Genomic DNA, 19437 nt, shown 5'->3' with positions numbered 1-19437 from the left:
TCTGTTCTTCTACAAAGAAGTATAATATCTCCTGGATAACATGAGGCAAGGTATAAAAGAACAAAACAAAATCCTTAAATTTATTGAAGGAATAGTAGTTATCTTTCATCTTTATGTTATTAGTAGTGTGTAATTATTTCATTCCCTATCGGTATTTCCCAATAGATTCTATTAATGTTGTAGGACAGAAGATAATTTGGTTTTTGCTGTTTATTCAGTCTTTAGATAGCTCACAGTTATTTCTTGTGGATAGTCCTAATTAATTCAGCTTCACTAAATTGACTTAGATCTGTAAGAGTAGCCAAGATAGAAAAATGGGTTTTAATGTGGTCATCTTAAACTCTCCATACTTAAAATAGACTCTTAAACCTATAATAATATAACGTTCATTTCTGGTATAAGTTTACTTTATTCTTACCCAGCAATTTAGCAGATATGTCTCCAGTTTTGTGTTAAAATTATTGTTTATGTGTTATAGCTAATCTGATATCCTCTGCTGTTAAAAGTAACTGCAGACTTTTTCCATGTGAATTTTCATAAACCAATATAAAGCAATCTAGACGACTGCTTGTGTTATTTCATCTATAATAGCTAAATGAGTTATGATTGAGTTTTCTTTAGAATAAATAGTTTGTGTTACAAACTAATGTAATAAAAGGAACTAAGGGACTATTAACATTTAGAAAACCCAACAATAAAAAGCACAGAAAATACATCAAAGAGTAAGTTTTATCTGCAGTTTCAACGTTTAAAAATCTTTTCTGTTCTTTTTAAAAATGACTATAATGTTTCAGTACATACTGGATTTTACTTTCCTACCCTCATGTTTCCACAGGTCAGACTGTTTTCACAGATCAGACTGACAGACTGTAACTACAGTGTTATGGGTCTATAATAATTTCCCCTGGAAAACTGAAGGACTGTCATATGAGAAGCTTTATAGAATGGTGGTCAAAAGTCAAGACTGGAGCCTAATTTCCTATAATCAAATCCTTGTTCTGCCACTTGCTGAGTAAATTGGGCCTCAGTTTCCCCTTCTGTGAAATTCAGATAATAAATTCATAAACTATTCTTAGAACAGTGCTATTCTAGAGTGTACTACTCACCATATAAATGTTAGGTTATGTTTATTTAATATTTTCTGAAATTTCTTTCAAGTGATAATGAAAAAGAAAGATTATTCTTTAAGATGGTAAATAATATAGCATAAAACAGCTTAAACTGTTTGAGTTTTATTTTTAAAAAAAGATTCTGTGATACTAATATTGCTGCTTTTTCAACTCTAAAATATTTCTATACAAAGTGTCTGTATGCTTTTTAGGATAGCTTAAGATGCTCTATAGTTATTTTCTTCCCTAGTGAGAGTACTGAGTTACTTGTTGTCTAACTTATAAATCAAATTGCTATTATTTTCCTATTAAGAAAGAAAGGTTAGGGCTAATACTTTCACAACTTACACTTTTTTTTTTGCATGCATTGCATATTGCAAAGTGCAGGTTTGACACTTTTTACATGTGGAACTTTAAGAAGCAAATATAAAGATACAAATAGAATTAGAGTCTTAATCAATGTGTTTATAAACTTAAGATAAAAAACAGAATCAGTTGTATTTGATCAGTTCTAAGTTATCGATGCTACATTTTTCAATCACTTCAAGATTCAACAAAATGGTTTTGTTAATCAGTCAATGGTGCCAATAATTAAATTCTTAATTTTAGATTCCTGATTGTTAGCTCTCCTGGGATTCTTCTCAAATTTCAGGAAAAGTAAAAAGAATAAAAAGAGTTTCAGAAATATGTGCTTTATAGATATTTATTTATGTACTAATTTGAAATTATATATCAAAATATACAAAACAAATGAAAATAGATAACTCATACTCATATATAGCACTTTTGGTATAGTTACAGAAAAACACAAATAGAACTCACTGGTCCCACTTTGATTTCATGAACACAGATCTCAAATGGACCCTTAATTCTGTCAGGTAATCATAAGCCCAGTTACTTTTTTACTCTTTAGAGGACTGTTTCATAAATTCTTGTCTCCTTTCCTTTAATTAGTTTTCTGTTGCTGTATAAAAGATTACCACAAACTTATGGGCTTAAACAGCACACCTTTATTATCTCATAGTTTCTTTGAGTCAAGAGTCAAAGGCACTGTTAGCTGAGTCCTCGGCTCAGAGTCACAAGTCAGCAATCAAAGTACTGGCTGGGGTGTATTCTCATCTAGAGGCTTCACTGGAGTCTAATCCGATTTTAAGTTCATGTAGGTTGATGGCAGCATCCAGTTTTTTGCAGCTGTATGACTGAGGACCCCAACTTCTCATTGGCTGTTGGCAAGAGGAAGCTCTCAGAATATAGAGGCTGCCCAAGTTCCCTGCTGTGTGACCCTCTCTACAGGCATTTCACAGTTTGGCTGTTTGCGTCTTGCAAAGCCAACAGGAAAATCTCTTCTCTCTCCGTTGTGTGTTAGCAAGATGAAGTCTTATTGAACTTAAACACAGGAGTGACTTCTCACATCCTTTGCCATACAGTGTAACTTAATCAGAGTAGTGACATTCCATCCCTTTGCCATATTCTGTTGATTAGAAATCAGGTTACAATTTCTACTCACACTTAAATGGAGGAAACTATACAAGGCATAACACCAAGGGAGCAGAGATCATGGGGCCATCTAAGGATTGTCCCTGAGCACCCCAATATCTCTTGCTCCATCCTCACTCCCGGCTGATGATCTTACTTCCTACTTCACTGAGAAAAATGGAAGCAATAAAAAGAAAAATTGTACAAAATCACAACTTCATTTATACCCACATATTCTACCTCTCATCTATTACCATAAACTTTCCCTGCTCCTATCTAAAACCAGTAATTTCAGTTGCACATTAAACCTTATTATTTTTCCTTTACTCAAGGTCATCTCTTCAACAATTCTACCTTCTCTCTCCTTTATCTTTCAAGTTTCTGACCTCTATAGGATCATTCCCATCAGCATACATACATCTGTTTTTTTTCTCCCGTCTTAAAAGACAAAACAAAACTTCTTTTAATCTCACTTCCCTCACCAGCTAATGCCCTATTTCTTATACTCCTTTGTAGCAAAACTCACAAAAGTTATTTACTCTCTGTTTTCCAGTTTCTGTCTTCCCATCTTTTCTTAAATTCACTCCTATCAGGTTTTTGCCTCCATTCTACCAAAACTGTGTTTGCATAGGACATCAGTGATGATCATATAGCTAATTCCAGTTGTCTGTTCTCAATCTACGTATTATTTGGCCTATCAGCAGTATTTGTTATAATTTGTCACTTTCACTTTCTTGGTATACTTTCATTACTTGGCTTCTAGGATATTATCGCACAACCTTGATTTTCCTCCTGTGTCATACCTTGTGCTTCATCTCAAAATCCTCTGCTAGTTCTTCCCATCATCCCTCTTAATGTTGGAGTGATCTGGGTCTTAATACTTGAAACTCTTTCTGGGTATATAGTTTTCTTTCTCCTCATATAATACCTTGGCTTTTATATTCTGACATATGCAAAATTTATGTTTCCAATGAGAGGCAGGTTTACTATGAACTAATGAAGGCTTAAGCCTTAAGATTCCTAACCTGCACAGGCTTATTACAAGGCCCTCTACCTAGTTTTATCTTTATAATTTTGAATGTAGAGGACAAAGATGTCCTCTAAAATTGTGTAAGATCCCACATAACTTGGGTTCACATTTATCTCTCATCTGGATCTCAGAGTGAAACTACAGACTGTATCCAGTTTCCCACTCAGCATTGCCACATCCATATCTAATGGACATCTTTAATTTAGGAGTCCTAAAACTACTCCAAACCTGCTCCACCTATGGCCTTTACCATCTCAGTTGAAGCAATTCCATACATCCACTTTCTCAGATCAGAAGTCTTGGATTCATCCTCATCTCTTTTCTTTAATACCCCAAATCCAGTTCCTATAAGAAATAATGTTGACTCTACCATTAAAAAATATATAGAATGTTGACCACTTCTCATTACATCTACTGCTACCCTAGTCCAAGCCTGAATTATTACAAAGGCCTCTGTATAGGTTTCTCTGACTTTCTACCTTTGCTCCCCAAAGTCTATTCTCCACTGAGCAGACTATGGCTTCTGAAATATGTCAGTTTTTAAAAATTACACCTGTGATAGTTTTCCATTGAACTCAGCAAAAGCCAATATCCCCAAAATGACATCCATTAAGTTACAAGATCTGGACATTGCCACATTACCATTTTCACTTCATTTCCTACCACTTGCCTCCTTCCTCACCCTGCCCCAGGCAAATTCACCTGCTTGCGTTTCCTTGCAGACATTAGGCATGTGCTTGCCTCTCTGTACAGGAAATTCTCTTATCTCAGAGATCTACTTGGCGAACACCTTCATAGTCGTCAAGTCTTTGTTCAAAATTCACCTCTCAATACCCTATTGAGAAGGATATACCTGGCCGCCCTATTTGATACTGCAACCTGGCCTCCCCATTCTCCCAGGTACTTCTGATTCCCTTTATCTTGCTGTATTTTTTTCCATTGCCTCATGGAATACTACATACTTTGCTTATTATCATATTTATTGTGTATTGTCAGTCTCACTTTCCTAGAAAATAAGTTACATGAGAACCGTGGTCTTTGTTTTATTCTCTTATGTATTAAGAAGCACTAACCAGGAGCATTATAGGTTCTCAATATTTGTTGAGTGACTAGTATTAGTTGGAAGAATACGCTTATGGTCTACATGTTGTAAAACTCATTTTTTATTTTTGAAAATCCCTTCTTCAAGTGAAATTTTGCAATAATAATAAAAGCCATGTGGTATTAACACAAACAAATATAATTGGTCAATGAAACATAAAAGAGATTTCAGAAATATCAATAGATCCAAGTACATATGGGAACTTAACTGTATTCTATCATTCATTAAGAAAGGTAGTGTAATTTAGGGATTAAGAGAATTGTACTCTTAGGCCATAGTTCCTAGCTTCTTTGCCACTTCCTAATTTTCTGATTTAAGGAAACATCCTTAACTTCACCATGTGTTTTCTGTTTGTAAAATGAATAATAACAGTGCCTCCTTCATAGGGTTGTCATGATTCTTAAATAAATCAGTACATGAGAAGCATTTAGAACACTGCCTGGTCCAGAGTAATAGTTGGGTCACTTTATTTATTTTAGAAAAGGATGTTTTATTTAATATATGGTGCTGGCATACTTGACTGTCCACCTGAAAGAAAATAAATTTGACCTCTACCTTGTACAATATATAAAAATAAATCTCAATGCATACAAGATTGAAACTGTAAGACTATTTGATGAAATTATGGTGTGTGAAATCAAGTTGAGGATGACTTTCTTAAGCAAGAAGGAAATCTAAAACATAAAGGAATAGGTTAGAACATTCAAATATATAAATATTTTATATTTTGGTATAGTAGAATAATACACCATTAATAAGCAAAAGGTGACAGTACCCTTGGAAAAATATGTTGAACACATATGACAGTGAATTAATTACTATACAGAGAAACCCTAGATTGACATTAAAAAATAAAAACCCAGGAGAAAAAAATAGGTCAAGATTATGAAAAGGCAGTTTACAGAAGAGGAAATGGAAATGCCCAATAAACATATGAAAGCAGGTTTAACCTTACCAGGCATCAGGAAAATTTGAATCAACATCACAAGATTATATTTTTTTTTACCAGATAGACAGAATTTTATGTGTGTGTATATAATACACATATATCAAGAACACAAAAATGTATCTCTGTGTGTGTGCCTATGTGTGTGTGCATGTGTGTATAAATTAAAAGTGCTGTCAAGAGTATAGGAAATAGGGCTTCCCTGGTGGCGCAGTGGTTGAGAGCCCGCCTGCCGATGCAGGGGACACGGGTTCGTGCCCCGGTCCGCGAAGATCCCACATGCCGCGGAGCGGCTGCGCCCGTGAGCCATGGCCTCTGAGCCTGCGCGTCCGGAGCCTGTGCTCCGCAACGGGAGAGGCCACAACAGTGAGAGAGGTCCACGTACCACAAAAAAAAAAAAAAAAAAAAGAATATAGGAAATAATCATTTTCATACACTGTTGATATAAGAGATGCTATAATATTACAGCTTTTGAGAATCTACCCAGTAAAATTTAATGTACCAATACATAGAAATATAGACAAAGATGTATGTTGCAGTAGTATTTACAGTGGCAACAGTTGGAAAACCATCTGCTTTAACAGGAGAGTGGCTGAATAAATATGGTATTGTAGAATATTATGTGGTGAAACTATTAAAAATAATGAGTTAGAGCCATATAAATTGGCCTAGAATAGTGTTTGTAATATATTAACTAAAGAAAATTAAGTTGCTAAGAAACATATGGCCTTATTTTTAAGTCAGAAATATCCTGTGTTCATGTATCATCAGGGTGATGACAAGGAATATGAACATTATTAACTTTTTATGTTTCTACTTTGTTTTTAAAGTGTTAACTAAGGGAATGTAAAACAAGATGGAAAAAAATAATGGCTCCAGTTGCGATATTATGTAATGTTCTAAGGCATATAAAATGGTAACTTTCCAAAAGATTGAGAAAGATTGGACTGTCTTTGATAGATATCTGTTTGGATTACTTGACTCCTTCATTTCCTAGTTGTGGGATGCTTTTTGAGGAGTTTCAAGAAGGATCACAAGAGAGGCTTTAAGGATCAGAGGAGACATTTATTAAGTGGCAAAGGAACTGTAATATTTTTCTTTATTCTTTGTTAATATATCAAAGGTTCTCAATTCTAGCCTCATCAAAATTATCTATGTAGATTCTTATTTAATAGATTTAGGATGAGATTAGCCATCTATATTTGAAGAGTTGGAAAAATGTTTCCTGAAGCCTCTTGTTATTTGGGAATCACTATTTACCATATGAAAAATGCACAGTAGTTTATTAAAAATATGATAATTATATAATTGTGTATTACATAACACTATCTCTTCACAACTTCAACTTTTTAATAAAATAACACACTTTGAATATTATTTGATTAACATTAAATTAAAGAACAAATATTTGATTTGATTTGTGCACAAGTTGAAGGGAAAGTGTTAGTATTATCACTGAAAACAGTAAAGGTTACTAATTAATACAATTTAAATCTATGAAGAAATATTATAAAAAGGATGATTGTCTTTTCAGATAGCAGTAGTAGTCTTTTGACTGTTACCAAATACAGTTAGAGGTTCTCTAACCATGGAAATATTTATATATGCAGATTACATTACTGTTTTTAAAGATTATTTAGCAATATTCTTGCCAAAATTTATGGCGGAGAGCTAAATGAGCACTTCCTAATCATACCCATTCCACTGCAAACTTCTGATTTTGTTAGTGTGCTATGCTATAGATGGTTTGTCCTTCACACCCAGTGATGGGCATCAGAGGATCTTCCTGAGGGCAAGTTAAGAATTACTGCTGAAAGCAGCACACCATTAATATTTTCCGGTTAGAATTATAACACATCACTTAGTAAATACCATGTTATGTGACCTTCAAAAGTCCCTTCTAAAGGTTTGATTTTATATGAAGCCATATTTATATTTATGGAAAGCCTAGGGCTTTTCAAGTTTTCATATTGAAAAAATGGTAAACTTCAGGGGAAAAGAGTTAATGAAATATGAAATGTTCCTTATTTTACATCCCATATATGGCTCAGTCACTGATAAAAATGCAGAGTGCCTTGTCTAGTGTTGGCTGGTAAGTAGGCAGATATGCAATATTCTTCGTCTTTCTGGACTACCTAGTAGGTAAAGGTGGTTGGTTGTTTCATCAGCATTCTCCCTGCAGTCATAGCTCTGGTAGTTCTTGCACACAGTGTGTTCTCAAGACAGAACGTTATATGTGCCTTTAGATAACTAAAGCACTTAGTGCCTCATTACTCCAGAATGTGCACTAGTCTTGCTCTGTGTGTGTGTGTATATATACCCTTCAACAGAATTTTTCTATCTTTCAAATAAAGCCACATAAAATGGAAAATACATAAAACAGGAAAACCAGGTAGTTATCGAGCTTATTTTCAATATTTTAATTTTATTTTTAAAAAGCTTAGAAATAGGAAAATCTTTGCATATTTTTTCTGATAATATCTTTTCATATTCTCATAGTTTTGCCAGATTGAGGAGTTTGATACCTGATCACTGTGGAATAAAAATTGTTTCTCGTTTTTTCTAATATTTTAATCTTTGATTTGGGAATATTCCAGTTGATCTTTTTCACCTTTTCTTCTGAACCCCGTACCTTATAATTAATTTTATTGGTCTTTGGTTTAGCTATTGTTTTCTTCCTTCCATTAGGTGATGCAGTCCTTCAGTTACTCTTTAAAAATATATTTGAGAAAGGAAGTGATCTGTTTCATTAACTTTAGCCAAATAATGGCTATAAAAGTAATGTATCTTTGTGATTCACTAAGTATTAGAAGCGAATTACTTCAATCCATATGTAGGAAAAAAATTTAGTTTTATGACTAATAATACATTTTGTTAAATTGCAGACATTTTTCTGTAGCTTTTTATATATTAGTCAATATGTATTTGCACATTACAAGTATTAATGTAATAAGAAAAATTCAGGACATTTTCATTTCTTAATGACAGTCATTTGTGATAGTAAACTGTCAACTTCCCTTTACTAATAAGACACTGAAATGTAGGCAACTATTATTTTTTAAAAAATAAATATTGCCTTCAGAAAAATTCTTGGTGAAATTAAAATATAAGAAATGTTGAATTCGCTTGATTAGTAAATATAAAATACAAGCAACTGTAATTTGATATCAGTAATATTTTAAATCATGTTAAAATATGGTACATCAATCTATCATTAACTAATTAATAATAATACTTAATTTTAATGGTAAAAATGGCTTAATCAAAAATTTGTAAAAGAAAAATAATCCAAATTGTGAAAATTTTTTTAATAATTAGTTACCTAGTTATATAAGTTTAAATAGAGATCAGTTTTTAAACATAGTTGAGAAATTTACATCCAATAATATCAAATTAGTTTGCTTACATCATAGAATATTAAATCAGCCCATGTACCAAACTCAGACTTTTAAATAGCTTTATATTCCTAGATTAGATTAACTTTGTGGTTTTCCTAAACAGGCATTTAGCATAATTACATGATTCTTATTTAAAACTATGATTTTAAATTTTCTTGTTTTAAAATTTTAAAGTATTTTATAAATCTGCTTTTCTGTCATTTATCAAATCATTTTATATACAAATTTAAATGTTTATTAGTATTTATTGTACCACGTGTCTGGAAGCTTCATGAAAGCGAGATCTTAACCTTTTTATTTAACTCTGTATTTCCAACATCTGGAACAGTACCTGGAACTCAGTAAATAATTGTTCAATGAATACCAGAAATATACAAAATTTATTTTTAATGAATTGTTTATTCTGCTTTTGTGGCATTTGTTTATTCAGCATCCTAATTTGGGGATAATTTTTCTATTTCCTTTTGTTATACTAATTTTTAAAAATTTAATACAAGGTTTATATGGTAAGAAAAAAAGCTCATCTGAAACCCAACCTCTATTATTTTCTTTATTTCAGTTTTATCTGCATATAATTTTACACTGTTTAATTCAAATTCTACATATACATTTATGTATTTTTAAAATTTTGCATAGATATTTTCCACATTATTTTATAGCTTTATATAGTGTCTTTACACTGTTCTGTGTATATGACATTTTCCATGTTTTGGATTATTTCCCAGATGGATCACAGAAGGAGAGAAACTAAGTTAAAGATTATGCTCATTTTATAACTTAATATGTTCTATAAGGTGATTTCCAAAAGCTGATATATACTGCCACAGAAAAGAGATTAAAAGAAAGAGATTAGTAGTTAAGCCATTCCCTCATTTTCATTTGGTTTGCCTTTGTTTTTTTTTTTTTGGTGATTAATTTTGCTGCTCTGCTTTGAATATCTTTGATTATTTTAGAAGTTAAATATTTTCTTATCCTGCACAATTCTTTGCTGTCCACTATTTAATGAACTGTTTGTTCATTTTTACCTTCCACTGGATTACCTTATCCATTTCTCTGGCTTTAAATACTATCTCTATGTTAACTCTCAAACTCATAGCCAATCACCTACATATCATTGATATCTTCACTTGGATGACTGGTAGGCATTTCAAACTTGATATATCCAAAATAGAATTCCTGATTCCCTCTATCCTTTTCTTTCACACCTTTCCATTATCTCCTTCAGTAAACAGCCCCTACTTTCATGTGCATGGCTGTTTTTCACTTTTTCAATTGATTTCAATCAATTTCACTTAAATTGATTGTTGCAACCTTTAAAATATTAAGTTGAAAATATTAGTTTTCATATAAAAAGCCCAAATATTTCAAATATGTTTTTCCACTAATAAGAATTAAGAAATCTGAACATATATCTTAGTATACATGCCCTGAAAGAGATGAGCCAAAAAGAGAGGGTTTAAAAATAATAATAATAGTTTCAAAGAGCTTTTTGATAATTTGACACATGGATGATAATGGCAAATGGGACTTCCAGAAATTTAACCTCAGTTTAGTAAAAGCTGGTTTAGTAAGCATTAAGAAGGCAATACCCCAAATTATTTTCATTTGTAAATAATGAGCTGCTCTGTAATAGTTTATCATTTACAACCCTCATAGTTTCTTCATAATTACTTGACTTCTAGTAGTATTCTTTTTTGATATCATTATGTCTAGCTTTTTTTTCACTTCCTTCTTATAAAGAATAGATTTCTCCTATTTTTCTTATTCCTAAGTATATCCCTCTCTGAAATGTAATATGGTATATTTTTAAAATATGCAACAGTCATCAAAAGAAAAAAAAACTTGGAATAATGCTTCAAGGGGAAAAGTAAAAAATATATGAAGTAAAAAAACAATAGTTCAGTTAAACTTTATTTGCCTTTAGAAATTTTTTGGTGATTATCATTCATTTTTCTGTCTTGTTCCAAAGAGATACAAAAAAGAGGTATACTGTCATTTTCTGCCATGTCTTACAGCGAGAGGGGAAAGTAAAGTATGGCCCTTTGGAAGAAGATATAAAATGGATGATGTATGGTCTCCACAAAACTTTTTAAATTCAATTATTTTAAGGTAAAAATGCAATTGCTTGAAGCAAGGCAAGGTGTGGGAGGTAACTGCACCGGTTATGAATTGTGATTATGATTCAGTAGATACTGTCATTTCGTCATCTTATTAATTGATCCAGTTCATTGCTTAATCAAGTAAACACTAATATGTTTATATTCTAGACTTTTAGAACCAATCTTACCACATTTTTTATGGCTAAAGAAGCCTAGCCACAAGCTTGATTAGTAAGAAGCTATAAAATTACATAGGAAAAACATAATACATTGATGAAAACTTAAGAAAAAGGCATATAGTGCATATTTAATTACTGTACTCTTATTGGACTTTTAAATGACAAATCTGTGTTACTGATTTCAGGAATTTTATGACAAGATTAAAACATCTGTATATTTGTCTTTTTGTAAATTTCAGTATGGGTGCAATATAATTTGAATTTTAGATTTTAGAGATGATAAAGTTGTTTTTGTTTTAAGAACCCAGTGTCGTATTTTACACACACACACACACACACACACACACACACACACACTCCTGCATGGCCATGCTGGAGTCTTTCAAATACTTTATAATTTAGTTCTTACATAAATCCATATATTTTGCATTACATTCAAGCTGCTCTGGAAGACATAAGATTTCAGCAAGCAAAAATGTGTGAGTTAAAGGGGAAGAACAGTGTCGGAAATATAGGCAACATTTTAGTCATTTGGAACAAATGAATAAACAAAGGCAAAGACCTAGAAAAACAACTAATATAGAGTATATTTAAGAACTAGCAGGTAAAGTTTGGATTCAGCATAGAATACTAGTCATAGAAAATGAAACTGGGAAGACAAGTTGGGGACAGGGTATGGAGAATTTGGAATATCTACATAAGGAGTCTGGATAATTTAGTGGGTAGCTGGAAGGAGATCATTGAAGGCTGTTGATTAGGGCTTTTTAATAATGCTAAAATAAAAACTCATCCACAGTCTTATCAAGTTGTCTGGTTTTATAGATGATGAAACTGAAGTGATTGACAAAGGTCACACAGCAGAGCCAGGGTGAAGGTCCATATGTCCTAACTGTCAATTCTAGATTCTTTTTATTACACCACACATTCCTTTAGATAGGCTAAAGCAGTAGGACTGGCAAGAAGCATTTCAGGGGAAAAAAAATCAACAGTGCATAACAGGATGTAGAGATCTAGGGAGCAAGAGAAGGCACAGATGGCTTCCAGGTTTAAAACCTGGTGTTGGCAGTAGGTGGGGGTTAAGGATATATGAGAGAACACAGCATAGTATTTTACGATAGATATAAAGACATGCTTATGAAAACTGTACTGCCTTGAATTTGGTTATCAAAAGTAAGTAGATTAACACACATAGAGAGTTGGAAGAGCTGCTTTTTCATTCATTTTGGATATTTCATGTAGCTCTGTCATACATACTTTGTCAGAGCAGTACTTTTTAGAAAGACAGTTATTTATATATTTTAAAATCTATAATCAAAAGAAAGATACACTTTTTTCAGTTTACTTTGGTCAGCAGTTCAGTGTGGATCCCCCCACATGACACATACGTCTCCAATGGCCACTAATAAATGGTGCCTCAGTAGCCTAAGGTGTAATACATTAGGCAAATGAAAGAAATTTATCCTATTAGATCATGTATATCTCAGTAAAAGATACGTTAAATAATGCAGTCATGTCTCTTTACCAGAGTTATGACATCTTGACTTTTAGAGCATCAAGAGATACAATAAACTGTCAGTATTTCTTTTGGATAGGCAAATACTACACGACATAACAAGAACTTATTTTCAAGGATACTGTTTTGTCGATTACAGTTTATTGAAATCCAATTCTAAGTGGCTTAACCAAAACAAAAAAAAAGGGGGGGGGGAATTATATTGATTCTGTGCTGGCTTTATACATGGTTAGGTTCAGATGCCAAAATGGTATCAGAAACTTCTCTCTCTCCATTTCTGAAGTCTCCTTTTATCTAAGTCAACTTAAAATTATTTTCAGTCAGCTTCTTCCTCTTTCCATATAGTGACAAGATAGCACTAGTAATATCAAGCTTGTGTTCTGCTAGATTAAACACACAGTTACTTCCATCCCAACAATTTCACAGATTCTTAAGGCTAACTCTTATTGGACCATCCTGTGTCATGTGCTCAGTCCCAAATCAGTACCTACTACGAGTGTGGAAAGTGTGATATGCAGGCTTCTTAGGTCATGTGTCCAGTTCTAGAGGTATTGGAAGGTGGTCAGCCTTACCTAAAGTACATGGCATTCAGAATGAGAGAGGGTTATTTCCTGAAGGAAAACTGAAGTCTCTTGTTGTAAGGAAGATCGACGTCAGCTGACTGAATGAATGAAATAGCAGGTATCCACAACTGATAGGAATTGCTTTGAAAATGTAAAGCAGTACATATATAGTGTATAACATGGCAGCCCTAAATAAAATAGTTCATACTATTAATTGAGCTATCTTAAATTATACTGGAAATTGTTTTGCATTTATTTTAAAGTATCGCTTTATGAAATAGTTCAGTAATTTTCCTGCCATGATAATGAAGAAATACGATGCCTACAGACACTGTCATTCTTTTTTAAGACCATAATGAATTGGGGTTCTTATTTGGCAAAGGAGTAAATGTGTTTTTCTTAATGCTTATTTTTTTTTTCTTAATGCTTATTTTTAATCAGAAACGTATCAATATTAAAGCCTACCTATTTGGTATTTTTAACTCTTTCCATGGGATTCCCATAGAGGTTCTTTCGTGGTTGCAAATAGAGAAACAGCCACTTCATTACTTTTTTTTCTGAAAAGTTGATGCTGGTAAAATTAGTATAATTATACTGTTAATCTTACTTCATGTTTCTTTGATATAACAATTATAAGTCTAGGAATAAGTAAAATTCTTTAAAAATAATATCATTATTTAAGCAGATCATCACTACTAAAATGGACTTAGGTTTGAACAGGAACTCTCCAACACAGAGCAACCTCATTGGGAATGTCTGACAGTAAAGGATAGGCTACTGATAGTACAAAAATGAAACATGATCATCTCTCAAAGATTTTCTTATCCCTTTTTCTTCCAGTTAAGCTTTCTGTCTCCTTTGTACCCTTTATATATTTCTGTACCCACACTTTTAAGACTTGAATGCACTGACACATTGACACATCTGTTTTCTATAACTGATCTGGAAGTTCCTTAAAGACAGAAACAGTGCCATATGTATCCTTTATTTCTAGCTCCCAACACAGGGCCTAAGCATTTCATAGAAGATTGGGTGGATTGTAGCAACTGTAGCAACTGTAGATCATAGTTCTGAAGGGAAAACTGATTTTAACTGTCAGGAATATATCTGATTTAGCTGATACATGTTACACCAAATAATTGTATGCTATTTAAGGTCCAGTTTTTCTTCAGAAATAAGAATATTATGTTAAGTCAGTGTGTTAACAGACTTCACCAATGAAAATGAAGTCACAGGTACAGTTAAAATTTGCTATTTGTCATTTCAGTGGGGATGCAAACACAGATTTTCCTTTTTTAAAAAATAAATTTATTATTTATTTATGTCTGCGTTGGGTCTTCGTTGCTGCATGCAGACTTTCTCTGGTTGCGGCGAGCGGGGGCTACTCTTCGTTGCAGCACGCGGGCTTCTCATTGTGGTGGCTTCTCTTGTTGCAGAGCACAGGCTCTAGGCACACGGGCTTCAGTAGTTGTGGCTCGCGGCCTCTAGAGTGCAGGCTCAGTAGTTGTGGCACACGGGCTTAGTTGCTCCGCGGCATGTGGGATCTTCCCGGACTAGGGCTTGAATCCGTGTCCGCTGCATTGGCAGGCGGATTTTTAACCACTGCACCACCAGGGAAGTCCCGGAGATTTTCCTTTAGGTAAATGCTGTATTCCTATATCTAAGAAGTAAGCAAATAGGTTATCTCACATAATTCTCCACACTCCTTTCCTCCAACCCCCCACCCAATCAGTGTTCAGTTGCCCACCATCTCCAAGCTTCCACACCTGCTTTTTGGCTCTGATCTGATGCATAGAGTGGAAATAGAACACTACTCTCTCTGAGATATTATACAAATGAATTAATTTTTCTTTTTGTCTCAACTTGTTTTCAGAGGGTCTCTTTCCTCTCTGTGTCCGTATTAGATTAATATTAAATGTGCAAATAAATATGGATTCTTTTTTAACTTTTCAGAGAAAAAAGTGTAATTCTAAGAGGTTTTCATGTCCTTTTGTCAGAAATAAAAGTTGGGTAACTTTCAGTGGCTAGGCTACTAAGTATATTTATTAAACTTGGAATTTAACAACTTACATTTACATTTTCTTTAATTTTCTAATTTCTAAGATTATTCATTGTAAGCAGAATTATTCCTGTCTAAAGTTGATAAATGCTACATATTACAAATATTAATATGTAATCACTAATGTCTTCTGTTAAATCATAACACACCTTTATTTATATGTGGACAAATGTCAGTTATACCAACAAAATTTGGAGGCTACATCAGTATTTGGTAAAACAACAAATACAAATATGTCTGACAGTACTTCATATAAGATTATTTCAAATAGTTAAAACTAAAATCCAGAAAATGCGCTTACTACATAAGGGCATCTTTAATATAAAGATAGATGATGTGTGTAATTCTTTAATTTGCAAAGATACATATTTTTTGGAAGATGTTTACTTTTATGAAAAGTTCACATACTATTTCTGAAATATGTGTTATTTCAGAATTTTTGAATATTTAAAAGAAAGAAAAATGATTAAAGGGAAAAATTTAAAAAGGAAGGACAAGGTAATGTGCTTATGTAAGTAATATAAGTACTGTGCACATATTTGCAAGTTCTTTTGGAAGGATAAACGAGTCCTAGAGTTAAAAGAAAAGGTTATAGGTGCAATAAATATAGTATGAGACTGGTATGCAGTGTAGTAGAAATTAACATACAAGCTTAAGGTGATTTTAGAGTGGATGTTATAAAATTATATATTTCATTACTTTTTATTGACAGTCTATAGGATAGTTCCCATAATTAACCTCTCATGTGCTATTCTCTTCGTGGGTTATAATCATACAGGCAATCATTACATTGAGCAAAACAGCAGTGATATTAAAATTTAAAATAATTTAAGAACAGCTCTTTTGAAAGTCTTGGTTGATTAATATATTTTTCTTCATAAAAAAATTACATTGAAACACCTCAATTTGTCAGTATATAAATGTTTTCAACAATACTGTTTCGCAAAAATGTTTCTCATTTTGAAAAGAAATATTCACGAAATATAATTATATTTAACATTTGGATTTTTAAATCCTTAAAAGTAAATTTTCTTAATATTTTATGTGCACAGGATAAAATGTAAGGATGATTCTAATCTTATAATTGGTGTAAGATGTAATCATGGTTTAACTTTCTAATTATATCACTTTAACATATTTCAGCATTTCAGACAAATAATTTTCTACCAAAAAGTCTGTGAACAAAATTAACAAATTAACATTTAAAAAAAATTATTTCTCAGTCTACTTCTTGAAACTGAATGCACTTAATCAGGGGAATATGAGGGATATATTTGACATTCTGAAGAAATGTCTCTAGAAAATTTAGATTTTTTTCAAAAAAAATGAAATGATTATATAGACAAATTGTAATGAAACAAATTTCTACTGTGACTATAAATTATATGTGTGGTAAGAAAAGTTGTGTGGTATGTGTGTGTATGTGTTTAATACATGTAAATATATTTATGAGGTAGCCCAGTCTAGCATTTGAATTTATACTTTCACTGCTTGCTACCTTCCTAAAAATGCATGGCTCTATTTTTTAAAAAATATCCTTATCCAAATCTGTGTTTTAAAGATAACATGACAATACTTGCTAAAAATTAACTAATGAGATATCTCATAGATGATCTCAACTAAATTTCTGCTCAAATTTCAACAGATATTTCAGCCTGCCCGTTTAAATGTTTGGGACAAGGAAAGCAGTTCCTTCAGTGCTTTGTCAGTGAGAGAACATTCACAATTTTTTATCTACCTGATGAGTCATAAAACAGTGTCATATGTATCTTTGTGCTACCAAAACATAACTTTAAATGTTAATATCTGTATTTTAATTTTAAGGATTATAAAAGTAACATACTGATTTTATACCTCTTTATAATAGTATTTGATTATGATTAAATAAATAAAAATATGCTGGGTTTTGTAGCTGGATGTTTCAGAACAAATTAGCTAAAATGCCTATACTTCATACAGTCACATTAAATCGTTGTAAGTATTCATGTGACTACAGTAAGTTTTCAGTAACCTTTGACAATATGGTTGTAAGCTCTGTTTTTAAAAATGTAGCTATTACTGCCAAAAAGAGAATGATCTACCAAATCAAAATAGTCATTTTACAAATTTAGATAGAACATCCATGTAATATCATTCTCAAATAGCCCCTAACCTACCTGAAAGCAATTGAAAATTTTTATATTATTTAGAGATACTTGTTATTTTTATAAAGTTATAGGTTGGTGTCAGTTTAGTTGAAAAACTAAAATACTACTACTAATAAATATATTGACCTCCATTTCTGAAAATGTTAGTCATAAATTAAGTAAGGTATTGAACAACACAAAAATTACTAGGTGATAAGGAACATGAAATTAATGTTTTAAAGGGACTCAAGAACTTTCCTACTTTTTGTCTTTGCTAACTTTGCTTTATAATCCTCCACTCTTTATTTTTATGTTTTAGAGCAGAGATATTCTTACAGCTAAGTAGGTGAAGGATCATCAAGCATTTTGATTTGGGAGCCATATAAAAATGTTATCATTGATGCAATGTTATGATTTCCTCTTTTTTATGACTTCCGCAAAATTCACAGAGTCAAGGAAAATTTTTGTTCAATAATTTAAAACTGAAAATTGCCTTTTCCTTTGAAAATTCTAATTTTACAAGATAATTGTATTAAAATGTGATAAATGTCCCTTTAGAAATTGTGATATTTATATCATAAATTATGTTTAAACTAATATTCAACTTACTATTTTACTTTTTCTAGGATAGCAAAGTAATATAATGTATGTGCGCAAAACAGAAGTATTATTTATACGTATTTTTTTTAATTACAGGTAAAGATTATAGTTCCCAACAGCACAGCAGGTCTGATAATAGGGAAGGGAGGTGCTACTGTGAAGGCTATAATGGAGCAGTCAGGGGCTTGGGTGCAGCTTTCCCAGAAACCTGATGGGATCAACCTGCAAGAGAGGGTTGTCACTGTGAGTGGAGAACCTGAACAAAACCGAAAAGCTGTTGAACTTATCATCCAGAAGATACAAGAGGATCCACAGAGTGGCAGCTGTCTCAATATCAGTTATGCCAATGTTACAGGTCCAGTGGCAAATTCCAATCCAACGGGATCTCCTTATGCAAACACTGCTGAAGTTCTACCAACCGCTGCAGCAGCCGCAGGGCTATTAGGACATGCTAACCTTGCTGGCGTTGCAGCCTTTCCAGCAGTTTTATCTGGCTTCACAGGCAATGACCTGGTGGCCATCACCTCTGCACTTAATACATTAGCCAGCTATGGATACAATCTCAACACATTAGGTTTAGGTCTCAGTCAAGCAGCAGCAACAGGGGCTTTGGCTGCAGCAGCTGCCAGTGCCAATCCAGCGGCAGCAGCAGCCAATTTGTTGGCCACCTATGCCAGTGAAGCCTCAGCCAGTGGCAGCACAGCTGGTGGTACGGCGGGGACATTCGCATTAGGTAGCCTGGCTGCTGCTACTGCTGCAACCAATGGATACTTTGGAGCTGCTTCTCCCCTAGCTGCCAGTGCCATTCTAGGAACAGAAAAATCCACAGATGGATCAAAGGATGTAGTTGAAATAGCAGTGCCAGAAAACTTAGTTGGTGCAATACTTGGCAAAGGAGGGAAAACATTAGTGGAATACCAGGAGTTGACTGGTGCAAGGATACAGATCTCCAAAAAAGGAGAATTCGTACCTGGCACAAGGAATCGGAAGGTAACCATTACTGGAACACCAGCTGCAACACAGGCTGCTCAATATTTAATTACACAAAGGATCACATATGAGCAAGGAGTTCGGGCCGCCAATCCTCAGAAAGTGGGTTGAGTGCCCCAATTACACGTCAGATTGTTTTAAGCCCTCCTTTACCCCATTTTCAAGAAGGATGTACTGTACTTTGCAGAAGTGAAGTTTTTCTGTTATTAATATATAATTATGCAAATGAATGCGACTATGTTGACAA

General features: G+C 33.1%; 1 protein-coding gene across 1 annotated transcript in view; it reads left to right on the top strand.

Annotated features, from left to right (window-relative positions):
* NOVA1 (NOVA alternative splicing regulator 1) overlaps positions 1 to 19437 on the top strand; it is a 36294-nt gene that overhangs the window by 13741 nt on the left and 3116 nt on the right. Inside the window, exon 3 of the mRNA XM_030763440.2 lies at positions 18297 to 19437. This exon is cut by the window's right edge and continues 3116 nt beyond it. Coding sequence (XP_030619300.2) covers positions 18297 to 19301 — 1005 coding nt within the window. The 3' untranslated portion in view covers positions 19302 to 19437. The remainder of the gene's footprint in view (positions 1 to 18296) is intronic.

The sequence above is a fragment of the Delphinapterus leucas genome, chromosome 2 (assembly GCF_059928025.1).
Source record: "Delphinapterus leucas isolate spDelLeu-1000000601 "Yukka" chromosome 2, BTC_Dleu_Yukka2, whole genome shotgun sequence".
Lineage (NCBI taxonomy): Eukaryota > Metazoa > Chordata > Mammalia > Artiodactyla > Monodontidae > Delphinapterus > Delphinapterus leucas.
This window is presented reverse-complemented; position numbering and strand designations above follow the sequence as displayed.